The following is a 13,311-nucleotide window of genomic DNA, read 5'->3' on the forward strand; positions in this document are numbered from 1 at the left end:
GGATTTTAAATAGGATAGTGACTTATGGATCACCTGAGAAAAGTGTAGGATGAATTTTTGAGTGCAAAGACTGGAGAAAGAAAGTAGAAGCATAAGAAAAGCAGAAGCCAACAGATAATTTTCACTGAAGAAAGCAACTTAATTTATTAAGTATAAAAAGTAATGCAGGGAAGCTTTTTAAATTTAAGCTGCATAATAAACAAGTATGGCTATTTTCATATGATATTCAAAGAAACTAGCTCAAATCACAACAGGTACCCAGTAAGCAAAGCCAGGATTTAAAGCTAACTTTATTGTTATAATTAGAACAACAACAAAAAAAATGAGCTTGTGATGTCATAGGTACATTCAGAATTTTTATTTCAAAACAAAGAACCACAATAACATTAATAGAAAATTCATATGGAAATATTCACAACCTGGTCATTGAAAAGTCAGAAGTTCTACGCTGCTTAACTGCCAACTCACTGAGGAGCCAGAAGAGGTAAAGTCAGGTAAGTCCCCTTTTCCAACAAAGCATTGCTCCATAGCTATGTGAGTTTTCTTCTAAAGGCTCAATGACCAGAGGGAATGATGAGAACTGAAGAGTAAAATACTGTTATATGCAAGGGTTTGGCTAAAGGGTCTGACATGAGTAAGCACCAAAGAGGGAAGGGAGATCAGGCAACCTATGAAAAAGGGAAGAGGCTGAGTGTCATCAGGGCCAATTTCCACTTACAAATGTACTGGGGAATTTGGAGATGATTGTGGAGGTGTCCAGGACCTCTATGGGGCAGGAGTAAATCTCACCATCTCTAACCCTCTGAAACACTCCAGTCTTCCTTTGTTTCTCTTAAGAGAATGCCTCCTTCTTCCCATATCCAACATCCCCAAGAGCCACATGCCCTGATCTTACACTCTTTCCTATTCCCATTGTCTCTCCCATCTGTAGTAAGGCTGAACCCTCCTCCACCCTCAACCTCAAGATGTAGAAGCTGTCCTCCACTCCAATAGGGAAAGGTAGCCAGATGAACCAGAAATCTAAAGTTCCACCCAGCAGAGGCAGTGTTACCTATGTAGATAGGGATGAGTTTTAATACAGTCGATCCAAAAGAAGACTATAGGAACGAAGGAACAATAAACTACTTTCAACCAGAGCAAAGTGACAGTGCACATACATTCATATTCTCTCAAGTGTGGGCTACACTGTACATTTACTCATACTATTTCAAATGTGTCTATCAGAAAGATTCAAGTCCCCTAAGGGTACCTGATATAGTATCAGGGTAACATGGTAATAGGATAATTTTGACACGTAACAGACACAGACAGGCATGCCATGACCTTAGAGCAAAAATACTAAAACTAGATAATTGTTTAAAAAAAATTAAATAAAAAACCCTCTCCCAGAGCTGAGGTTACAAATTCCAATTTAGCTATAAACATTTTCCTTTTAATCCCTTTAAAACAAGTTAAAACATAAAATCTTAAAGAACAAAGTGAAGAAATACCGAACACCTAAGCAGTAACCAATTTTGTTTGTTTCTCATTTGGAGGGCTCTGCCACCAGATAGGTGATGGGATTACTTAAAGCATATGAGTCCACTATCAGGGGAAGGAGCTGTTTGGACTAGGAAGGCTTTCTGCAAATAAACATCCTTCCCTTCTCTGGACTCCATCCAAAATTAAAACCCATCAACTGCCATTAACTATAACACCCATCTTAATAAACATTAGATTTCAAGTAATACTATAAACTATAATCTTAAAGAAAAATCCCAAAGGAAACCAGTAGCTTTTTTATACAGGCACATGACTGAGAAATCAAACTAAATTTCTGTCTGAAACACATTGTCATTAGGCAACATGCAGATTTCAGGCACCATTTCACATACCCTCCACCAACAGATATTTCTTCCTCAATTCTTCCTTCTTGTTGTACCTCTCCAGTATCAAATTGTCTTTGCCCTAGAACCTCTTTAAACACCTCTCTCTAACCTTTATTTCCTTATATTTTCATTATTTGGTAAAATTACTTTACACTTAAAAAAATAAATATTTATGCAATAAAACCAGAAGATAAAATAAATAAAACTCAAGTTACTTTGCTGTGCAGAGCTGTGTGAAAGTGAGGAAGGTGCTCTTATTTAATTCCCCATAACCCTCCACACTATGTATATCTGCTTCCTGACAAGTCTGAGGTTGGGGGAACTGCACCCTAACTCTTTACTCCCCTATGTGCCCCAGTGAGGCATTAGAACCTAAGGGAAGAAGAGCTGGCAACGTTGTCATATGCCAAGCAGCCAATCCCTCCTGAAATGAAGAAGGTCGGTTCACTTGGTCTCTCCTAAACAGAAGAGAATGTCCAAGAAATGAAATATTTAAAAAGCATTGAAGATCTGACTAACCCCAACACTGGGTTCATCTGAGTGTTCAGAAGTGTGAGGGATGAGAAGGGAATCAAGTAGCAGCATTCGGAAGCAGTCCTGGGTTCATCCTGATGAAGTTTCTCTCTCTATTCAGGGAGAGGTTGCTTTCCATGTTGGGAGAGAGGTGGAAGGAGGTCTGACTAGACATTGGTGGTGTTCTCCTTAGCAGGCTGGCTGCTGTTCATCTCCCCCACAGAGCCTTTCCCAGCTCTATTATTGGACTCATTACCATGCCCTTCAAAGGCCCGTGTGATATCCTCAAAAGTCCTGCCTCGGGTCTCAGGGACTTTGAAGAAGGTGAAGACCAGGAAGATAACGAGGAAAGCGGCGAAGATAAGAAAAACATAGGCTCCCAAATAGGCCTAGAAAAAGGAAAAAAAAAAAAAGAAAGGAAGGTTCACGTAAAAATCTGGTCACTGATGATATCCTTCACATCTATGTCTCTAATAGGCCTCAAGCCCCTCTATATTTAATGGTAATTTAATGCAAGGTTTCTTCAGAGATTCCTTCATGATGCCATTGCTAACTTCCTATGTTTCTCTGCAATTTTTTATTGTTCATTTTCTATTCACTAAAGTTAGCTGCTTTCCAATACCTCCAACCATTTATTCGTTTATTAATATGCAAAGTACTAGGGATTGAACCTGGGGTTCTTTACCCCTGAGCTACACCACTAGCTCTTTTTATTTTTTGAGACAAGGTCTTACTAAATTAATTGCCCAGGCAGGTCCTTCTATCCTGTCTCAGCCTCCAGAGATTCTGGGATTATAGGTGTGTGTACTGCTGAGGTTGGCCTCCTACTAAGCATTTTCAAATCATGAAGTCATTAATGCTAATTCAAATTATGAATTAAGAATGGATTTGGAATCCTTTGAGGCTCAGTATCATTCTGATTTTAGGCAAACAAACATCATCTCAGGATAGTGGTCTTTAAAAATTTCCATATTAAGCCTGAAATTAGAGGCCAGCCTCGGCAGTTTAGTGAGGCCCTATCTCAAAATAAACAAAAGGGGCCAAGGATGTAGTTTAGTGGTAGAGTGTCCCTGGGATCAATCCCTAGTTTCAAAAACAAAGTTCCCAGTTTTGCCCTCCTGCTTTAATCTTTTGTTATTTATTTTTCTATTTTTCATAAAAATGAGAAAAAACTGATTTAAAGCACTTGAGATCTAATCCTTCACGGGTCAGTAATAATTATTAAGATGTAACTTAAACGTATTGACCTAAGTGGGTTGGTTAAGATAAGCTGTTTTGTTTGAATTTACTTACTGCAGCTGAGGGAAAGAGCAGTCCAACCAAAAAGTTGGAGGTCCAGTTAGAACAACCAGCCACTGCCATGGCTGCTGGGCGTGGTCCCTGTTCAAAGAGTTCAGCCACAATAAACCATGGAATAGGGCCTGGTCCAATCTCAAAGAAGGCCACATAGATCAAGATAGCTGTGATACAGACAAAGCTCATTGCATTATAGTTATCCTGTAAGAGGAAGAAATGGAAGAAATTTAATATTAAAGAAGTGTGATCCAGGGGTCTAGTTTCACTTAGATGAGAGCTGATTAAATGGCAAGTTCCTTCTATCCTGTGGCATAGTGCAATTACTGGATTTGGAATCCAGAACCTTAGGTTTCTGAAATTTCAATTCTGTGATCTCACTTATAAGCCATATCTTACACAGGTTAAGGATAATATTAGGTTAAAAGCTCTGATGATGGATTATCTTGCACCTCTTAAATTTGACTTTATCAATGAACTTCAACCTCGACAACCCATCCCTTGCAGGGGAGTCAAATGTAACCTCCATACCATCCCCCTTTCCTTCAAAGAACACTCACCTTCAATAACAAAGAAATAGTCATGATGATGGAACATATAGCCATTCCTCCAAGGCCTATCATATGTAAAGTCCTTCTTCCTGCCCTTTCCACCAGAAACAGCTGAAAGAAGAACATAACATGAAACTTCTGGTTTCCATTTCATGAAAACCCAGTTAAGAGCTACTAGAAATCTGCCTTACCAACAGCAGGATATTTGCTATAGCCACAATTATCTTTCTCCAATTGCATTTATAATCCTTCTATACCTCCCCCCTTCCTGTCATTCCATCTTTGCTTGAAGAGTGAAGACGACTACAATATTCTTTTTTCCAAAGAGAAATGCAACAAAAGACAGCTAACTGATGGTATGGTGGTTGAAGGACACGCAATTCCCATTTGAACAGATTTCCTCTTTTCTCCCCCACTTCAAAATCATCCAAGTGTTCAACTTACAGAAACTACAGTGAAAATAGTATTAACAACACCGGCTCCAATGGTAGCATATATTGGCTCATCAACACCTGCTTCCTTAAAGATTCCTGTTGAGTAATAGAACACCTAAAAACAAACAAAAGACATACCTTTGATATGATTATGTGTAAAAGTTAAATACAACTCTCAAAAACGAAACTCAGAGTCCCAGGAGGTAAGATGTCTTTTCTAGAGTCTTTGTGCACAGTATTCTTCTGCAAATGAATTGTCTTCTCTATCTTATTCAATTCTCTTAATTCTGCTCCATTCCAGCTACTCATTTGAATTTTTCTTAGAATGCTCATTCCCACGGATCCTTTTATTATTCATTATTTCACTTTATTAATTCATATAAAGATTTAAGTCCTACTAAGAACTTTTTAATGGGCTCTTCCCCAAACTCAAGATATTGATATGAACATTGAGTGTCTTACTTTGACAGTGAAGAAACTGAAAAACCTTAGCTTTATCATATAATAAGCAGTGTTAGAATGGATTTCATAGACCTCAGTCCTTTCCAAGGAAAGGAATTAATACCAGCTATTAATTTTATTTACTTTACACTATGAAATAAAATAAGATTATTCTTTTTTGTACTTTTGTTTTTGTGGTGCTGGGGACCAAACCCAGGGCCTTTTACACACTGGGCAAGCACTCTACCACTGGGGTACACCCCCAACCTCAGTATTATTTGTTGAGCATTAGGCTAAAATGTAGGGTTGTCCTCAGACTGTATGGTAACAAGGTAATATCTAGATCCCTCAGGTCCAGCTCTGGATTTCATGACTTCACCCAGAATATTTGCTGCTACAGCAACATTCCCCAGTCTTTTGGATATATCTCTTTACACTGGAATTTATCTTCAAAAAACAACTCTTCAAATCTCTAGTATCTAACGTGGAGAGTATACATATTTATATCTTCTAAAATAAAATTACAAATTAGGCATGGTAGCACATTCCTGAAATCCTACTGATTCTGGTAGCTGAGGCAGTAGGATCACAAGTTCAAGGCCTGCTGGGCAACTTAGAGAGACCCTGTCTCAATCCCCAGTACAAAGAAACAAAAACCCAAACAAACTAATGTATATATACATATCTCAAACAAATTTCTTACAGTAAGGTTACTTTTCTGTCTAGTACAATTAAGCTAAGTATGCTAAATCCTACATCCTCATCTAAAAAAGCAGTTTACTATTAGGTAAAGACTTACCCATCTGCCTTTAAGGGAAGTTAGAAAACAAGTGATTTCCAAGCCTGTTCTGTATCGTTTACTTTCTAGAGAAAAGAATTTCCAGGCCCTTTACATGATATTGATTCAGTGGCTCAGGATTCCCACCCTATAACTCTAATGCAGACAGTTTTGGGTTACACTATTCCAATTGCAAAATCTGGTCCCTGACTAAATTGGGAGCCATCTTAGTTCAATAATAAACTTACACACCATTTCCTGAAGTGGAACAAGTCTCTCCTACAGAGTGCTCCTGTCATTTGCTGTTTTTCTGATCCTGTTTTGCAGAGCAGGGACTAGGGTGAGGCAGCAAGGGAGGCACATTGAGTGTATTCTTTATTTCCAGGGCTGGGCTTGTTTGTACCTAAGGGACTCAATTCAGTTCCAGTCCTGCTGCTTTGAAAGCCCTGGGAACATATTTTATTCTAGTAATATAGCCGATCATCTTTTTGAAATGAGGAAATTTCAGACTGCAAGGCTTTTTCTAACTGTTTCCTCCTAGATTCTGATAAAGAGTCTCACAAGAAGTACTACTGCTATTATTATATCCTTTTTATATTTTTGAGCCTGGGTCCTGCTACAATGCCCAGGCTGGCCTCAAGTGATTCTCTTGTCTCAACCTCCCATGCATCTGGGACTACATGCACACACTGTTTTGCCTGGCTCAGCATTGCTACTTTAAATATAAGTATCCAGGGCTGGGGTTGTAGAGTGCTTTTAGCATGCCCTAGAGTTTGATTCCCAGAACCCCAACTGGCAAAACACACCAAAATATCCTTCTATTTGTATGCTAGGAAGGAGAACAGATCCGAAACCAATTTCTTCCACCATCCCCAAGATGGGGGTCTCACTATGTTAAAGTCCTCCCACCTCAGCTTCTGAAGTAAAAGTTGGGATTACAGGTACCAACATAGTGAGTACCAAGTGTTTTGCAAAAAGATCTTTGTTAGAAAATTATTTGATCACATTGATCAAAGACCGATGGAAAATTACAGGAATGAGTCAGAATTTAAAGAGATGGGCAAGAGTAATTTTCACACCCAAATATTTTATCTGCAAATGGACAGAAAGTATAGGAAAACTTTCTCTTATCATAACCCATGCTCAAAAGCAGGAAGCTAATATTTGCATACTATACAAAGGCAACTTCTATTTTGCCATCCACTTTAGCTATAAAAATCATTCTTCTGTAGTTAATTTCTGATTCTAGACTATAAAGTCCTGGGGAAAAAAGCCAAGGTGTATAAATTCTAGGATCTACTTAAGTTGCATAGTTTACATTATCAACATTATTTTTGATGACATCATAAGCTAGATCAGTTAAAGAAATAATAAAATGAGTGGTCAAAGAAGATTAGGTTTGGGAATGTGGCTTAGTGGTATAGCATGTGCAAGGCCCAGCATCAAAAAATTAGTAGGAAGGGCTGGGGATGTGGCTCAAGCGGTAGCGCGCTCGCCTGGCATGCGTGCAGCCCGGGTTCGATCCTCAGCACCACATACCAACAAAGATGTTGTGTCCGCTGAGAACTAAAAAATAAATATTAAAAATTCTCTCTGTCTCTCTCTCTCCTCTCTCACTCTCTCTTTAAAAAAAAAAATTAGTAGGAAAAGATAAATATGTGATGCCAATATGGTGAAAAAATTTGGAAGAAGACAAATATTAATTCATTTCTAAGACTAAGGACAATAAAATTTTCATTCTATTTTCCTCCTTGTGAAATATAGATATAATTTTTAAAAACAAATAAAACTCAGTCAAAAACTAGATAATCAGTATTTTCTGAGTGCCTTAAGAGCTACAGCTAAAACCACTCATTCCTTGTTTTTTTTTTTAAATATTTTTTAGTTGTAGATGGACATAATATCTTTATTTTATTTATTTTTTTAATGTGGTGCTAGGATCATACCCAGTGCCTCACTTGTGCTAGGCAAGCGCTTTACCACTGAGCCACAACCCCAGCGTCTTAATGTTTTTGAGGTGAGAGTCTTTCAATGCTGTTCACCAGGCATTCTTGAACTCCTGCATTCAACCGATGCTCCTGCCTCAGTCTCCAGAGTAGCTGGGAACACAGGATCATATCACCATGCCTGGCTGATCAGGTTTTAAGTGAAATACTGTAGGATTCCTTTGACCTAAAAGTAGATACTCACAGCATTTATCCCAGAGAGCTGCTGGGAGAGCTGAAGCACAATGGAAATGAGGAGGGGTTGTTGGTAGTTGGGTGACTTAAAGAGCTGCAGCACAGAGACTTGCTTTTCTTGTGACATTCTAACACTCTCTTCTTTCATTTCCAGGATATCCTGGTTCACATCTGGTGTGCCCCATAACCGTTGGAGGACTGGTAAAAAGAAAGAAATGGAAAGGATAAAGACATTGTGCTGCCCCGAATTCCTTTCACACAGCTAGGAAGAAGCCATTTCAAATGAAGGGACTGTTGTAGTTTGGATTTGGTGTGTCCCCCAGAGGCTCATGAGTCCCCAAGGAGCCATGTTCAAGTGATTAGCTCATAAGGGCTCTAACCTCAAAGGATTGATCAATTGGTGTATTTACAGCTAAATGGGCTATTAGGAGGTAGTGGGAACTGTACAAGGCAGGACCTAGTTGAAGGGAGTGTCATTCTTATCATGAAGTCTGAAAGATACTTACTCCTCTTAGCATTCTCCTCTTCTTTTCTATTAATGAGCAAGAATCTAGGACTTTCAGGGCAAAATGGAAGGGCTATACTTTGTAGGATAGCTGGAATAATTGTTAAGCCCAACAGCACAGGCCACAGATCGTCAGATCCCAGGATAAATCCCAGACCAAATATCTAGAAATCAAAGATAATATTATAAACCCCATACTTCCTAGGCCACAAGTTAATTTTTAAAAGTTTAAAAATCATCATTCTTTCACCACAGAAAAAAGATAAATTGTGTTTCTTAGCCTTTTTTGTCCTGCTTGCTTCAAGAGCTACAATCTATGTAGCTATAGTAACATTAACTGAAACTATGTGTACACACACATACACCATTGAATGTGTGCCAGTCATCCTTTTGAGTTCTTAATCTATGTTACTTCATTCAATGAACATGAAAGTAACACTCATTAAGTAAGAAATTATAGGGTACCTGAGCCACCAGAATCCCAATGACGATCCCCAGCTGGTTGAGAGTGCCAAAGGCACCCCGCAGAGCAGTAGGAGATACTTCTCCAATGTACATGGGCACAAAACCTGTACAGAGTCCACAGAAAAGTCCAATAATCAAGCGGCCCAGGATTAACATCTCAACGGACTCAGCAATCTTGCAGAACCCCATGAGGCAGCCACCAGCAATAGCCAACAGGTTGACTATAAGCATTGAATTGCGCCTATCGGGTGAACCAGAGACAAAAGTAAGGTTAGTAAAGTGAGAAGATCCTAATCTCTACTCTTCTTTCCTCAATGTTTTGCCCTTCTGCAGGCTCTTATTTTCTCCTGTGGCTTAAATTTTCTTTTCCATTTTCTATTCTTGGAACATTTCTAGTTGGAACAATGGTTTTTAAACTTCTTCATACATAAAACTCAAAGAACATTTAAGACTTTGTGCAAGTCCCCGCTGTAACCTAGGATTTCCGTAAGCATCCTACCAAGTAGTTCTCAAAAAGTGATCTAACCAGCCAACAACAGTTAGAAATCTCCTAGAAATTAACTCTTCCACTTCATCTAGATTTAATCATTAGATCTGACTCTGGGGACATGTCCCAGCAGTGTTCTGAAAAGCCCTCCAGGTGATGTGATGCAAGATGAACTTTGAGAACAATTGCCCTTGGCCAGCAATTCTGACATAGCTGGTCTACCAACACACGAGACATTTTTGGATCAGTGCTAATCATTTTATACCTTTATTTTATTTGATTGCTGGCGATCAAACTCAGGTCCTTGGGCATGCTACCACTGAGTTATACCCTCAGCCCCATTAAATGATTTCTTTTCCTGTGCTGGGGATTGAACCTAGCTAGGGCCTCATGCATTTTAGGCAAGCACCCTACCACCAAGCTACATTCCCAGTTGCCATTAAGTGCTTTTTAATGCCTTTTATGCAATGTATAGATATCACTGATACTATAATGATAGCAAATTAATTCAGGCAAAAGTTTTTCTATATCACAGAAAATTATACTCAAAATAGTCTCTACGCTATACTGTGGTAATGATATTAACAATGAATATTGAGAGTTGGCGCAATTTGAGGCCAACCTCTGCAACTCAGCACGATCCTGTCTCAAAAATAAAAAATAAAAAGGACTGGGAATGTAGCTCAGATAGTGGAGTCAACACCCTCTACCAAAACAGTAAAACAAAAATGAAGACTTAGGTAGCACAGGGATTGAACCAGGGTGCTCTACCACTGAGCAACTTCACTGGCCTTTTTTGTTTGTTTTGAGACAGGACCTCATTAAATTGCAGAAGCTAGCCTTGAACTGTGATCTTCCTGCCTCAGCCCTGAGTTTCTGGGTTTACAGGTATGTGCCAACACACCGAACATCTGGAGAGTGTTCAAAAATACTAATACATATATCTCATTCCCAGACATGCTCATAATTAACTTGTGTATGACCTGGCACTGGGACTTTCAAAAGCTCTGCCAGAAAATTCTAAGTGTGCAGTCTCCCTGGCCCCCATCTATTAGTATTTTTGTTTTTGTTTTTGCTAATCAATAATAGGCATAAGTTAAAATTTTAATGACTTTAGAAACTGGGAGTATAGGTCAATGGTAGAGTGGATGCCTAGCACGTTTGTGACCCTGGGTATGATCCTAGCACATAAATTAAAAAAAAACTAATGACATTAATAACATGTAGGTATCCTCCCCAAATGAAAAAAAGACCACTGGGCACGTGGCACACGCCTATAATCCCAGCCACTTGGGAGGCCAAGGCAGAAGGATCTTGAGTTCAAGGCCAACATAAGGACTCAATGAATTTTCTCAATCAAATTTAAAAGAGGTTAGGAGCCGGGTGTGGTTACATATGGGCGTGGTTACATACGCCTGTAACCCCAGGGGCTTGGGAGGCTGAGACAGGAGGATTGAATCCAAAGCCAGCCTCAGCAATGGTGAAACGCTAATCAACTAAGTGAGATGCTGTCTCTAAATAAAATACAAAATAGGGGTGGGGATGTATCTCAGTGGTGGAATGCCCCTGAGCTCAATTCCCACACCCGTCCACCCCCAAAAAAAGGGCTCAGGGTGTAGCTCACTGGTAGAGCACTTGCCTAGCATGCACAAGGCCTGGTTTGATCTCCAGTACCACAAAAAACAAATACATGAATAAATAACATAAGAATTAAACATCATCACATTAAATAGGTGTTTTATTTGCAAACTTAAATTCTATTTGTATCCCTAGAACATCTAATTGACAAACTAAATTGTTCCTTCAGTCATTACTGACAATATCCTACCCTCTAAAACGTTTTATTAAGCTACGGTTAAGTGAGAATATTCATTTTTCTCTTTTAAGGAGAAATTCAATTACTTGGCCATTATCCACATTTGCCAGAAAGCAAGGATTTCAAATATATTTTTTGAAATATTTCAAATATATAAAATAATGAAAAGATTTGCATGGAACCCCAACTATTTAGAAAAGCAAACAACTTCTAACTTTTTAAATAAAAACTAGAGAATAATTCCAAATTAACATAAGCCAGGCTGCAAAGGCCCATCACTCACATGGCCCATCTCTTGAAGGCTGGGTGGGAGTTAAAGGCAGTAGAAATTCAAGCAAGAGCAGTCATATTCAGAGCCAGGTGGACCACATATTTATTGATTGGACTTTGATGAGTCTCATTAAGATGGATCATCATCTCCCTGATCTAATTTTCTATGCTTATCCTCAAAGCAACCTGTATAGCCCACTTCCAATTTCTGGTCAATACCTGCCAAAGCGGTTGACAAAGAGTCCAACAGAAAAGGAGCCCATCATGCCACCAACAGAGAAGATGGCCACAGACAAGGACCAGAGGGTTGTAAGCAATGTTTTACTAGGAATGTCTTCCAATCTCTCTTCCAAAGTATAGTTGAGAAAGTCTTTTATGATCTGCAAAATAAAATGGTTGGAGGAAGAGCAGACTTGTTACAGTTGGATGAGAACAAGAGACAAATATTAGGGATTGTTTCCTCCTTAAAAGGACAGCATTGCTATGGCTTTATAGGTAGGGAATCACGGGATGTCTGAAAAATCCCAGTAGGTGGCAGCAGTGATATTGTCTGCCCCAGCCCTCTCTTAAGAGTCCCCCCCCCCTTCCCCCTACCTCCACCTCTGCACCCCCCTCCACTACTTCTTTGTTACTAACCCCCAAGGGATAATACAGGAAGTGTTATCACCAGAGGGTAAGAGGAAGGACCAGCCCAGGGTATAGGGGAACAAATGAGCTTTTTGCTTTCTTTAAGTGACTCACCTAGACATTCCCAATACATTCCCCCTCTTCTGTCTTAGCCAGGCAAGACAAAAAATTTGTCTTAAATTCTGAATTTTTTTGAAACCCTTCTTAAAATAAAAGAATACTTCCCTTATTCCATAGTCAGAATCTAAACGACTGGTACTCACAGTCTCAGGAGCATTGATGACTCCAGTGTTGTAGCCAAACTGGAAAGAGCCAATTGTAGCAACAGAGACAGCAAAGATCAGAGATGGGGTCACCTGAGTAGAGGAAGACAGGGAGGAAACAATTTTTTTTTACTGATGATTGTCTCTTTATCAATTATAGAAATGGACCAGGAGAACCTGTCCTATGAGTGATAGGAAGAGGACAAAAATACAAGATTTAGAAAAAATTGGAAAACAGGTTCAGAGGACCTGGAGTTAGTTGGTTTGGGAGCATTTTAAAAACTGCACCACGAAAAGGCAAGCATAGAACTGAAGTCCAGGATTGGAAGGGCAGAAGAAAAGATATCCTTGGGATTCCTAAGATCTGATTATTTTGCAAACAGATCCAGTGTATTCTTAGCAGTACCCTAGAATAAATACACAGAAGTGGTGGTGGGTTCATCACTGGGCTGCTCTTACCTGTGGATCTTGTAACCTACTATAGACATGTGCTACATGCTGGCCCCAAGTTGGCCTGGTTACTAAATACTATATTGCTACAGTATAGCAAGGGAGGATACTTGCTTACATCCAACATTAGGAAACATCTCCTAGAGGGAGAATCAACCAATCATCTCTCACCTAGCTGGGAAATTATTCAAGACAGCAAGTGGGCAGCTCGAATCTTACATGTGAGGCCATCCTCCTAGGCTCCCTCACAATGTCTTCAATCTTTTCTTATTTTAAACTCCTTTTCACTTAGGTCAGACAAGGTGACAGGCTGGGAGCTTCTGTAGGCGAAGTGACCTTCCCCATGATTGGTGGCAGCCGCCTCAGGCCC

General features: G+C 39.4%; 1 protein-coding gene across 3 annotated transcripts in view; it reads right to left on the reverse strand.

The window, feature by feature from the left end:
- Positions 1-272: 272 nt before the first annotated feature.
- Positions 273-13,311, reverse strand: part of Slc2a3 (solute carrier family 2 member 3) — an 86,682-nt gene continuing 73,643 nt past the window's right edge. For 2 of the 3 annotated variants that reach the window (XM_078015286.1, XM_078015285.1), the window contains exons 3-11: positions 12,492-12,584; positions 11,821-11,981; positions 9,029-9,269; positions 8,565-8,727; positions 8,069-8,256; positions 4,670-4,774; positions 4,235-4,336; positions 3,675-3,878; positions 273-2,770 (exon numbers count right to left, since the gene is read on the reverse strand). In XM_078015286.1, the coding sequence (XP_077871412.1) occupies positions 2,549-2,770; positions 3,675-3,878; positions 4,235-4,336; positions 4,670-4,774; positions 8,069-8,256; positions 8,565-8,727; positions 9,029-9,269; positions 11,821-11,981; positions 12,492-12,584 (1,479 nt within the window). In that variant the 3' untranslated portion in view covers positions 273-2,548. Of the gene's footprint in view, positions 2,771-3,674; positions 3,879-4,234; positions 4,337-4,669; positions 4,775-8,068; positions 8,257-8,564; positions 8,728-9,028; positions 9,270-11,813; positions 11,982-12,491; positions 12,585-13,311 lie in introns of those variants that run through there. The other variant, XM_078015287.1, reaches the window with a different exon arrangement.

Source organism: Ictidomys tridecemlineatus, chromosome 6, assembly GCF_052094955.1.
Source record: "Ictidomys tridecemlineatus isolate mIctTri1 chromosome 6, mIctTri1.hap1, whole genome shotgun sequence".
Taxonomy (NCBI): domain Eukaryota; kingdom Metazoa; phylum Chordata; class Mammalia; order Rodentia; family Sciuridae; genus Ictidomys; species Ictidomys tridecemlineatus.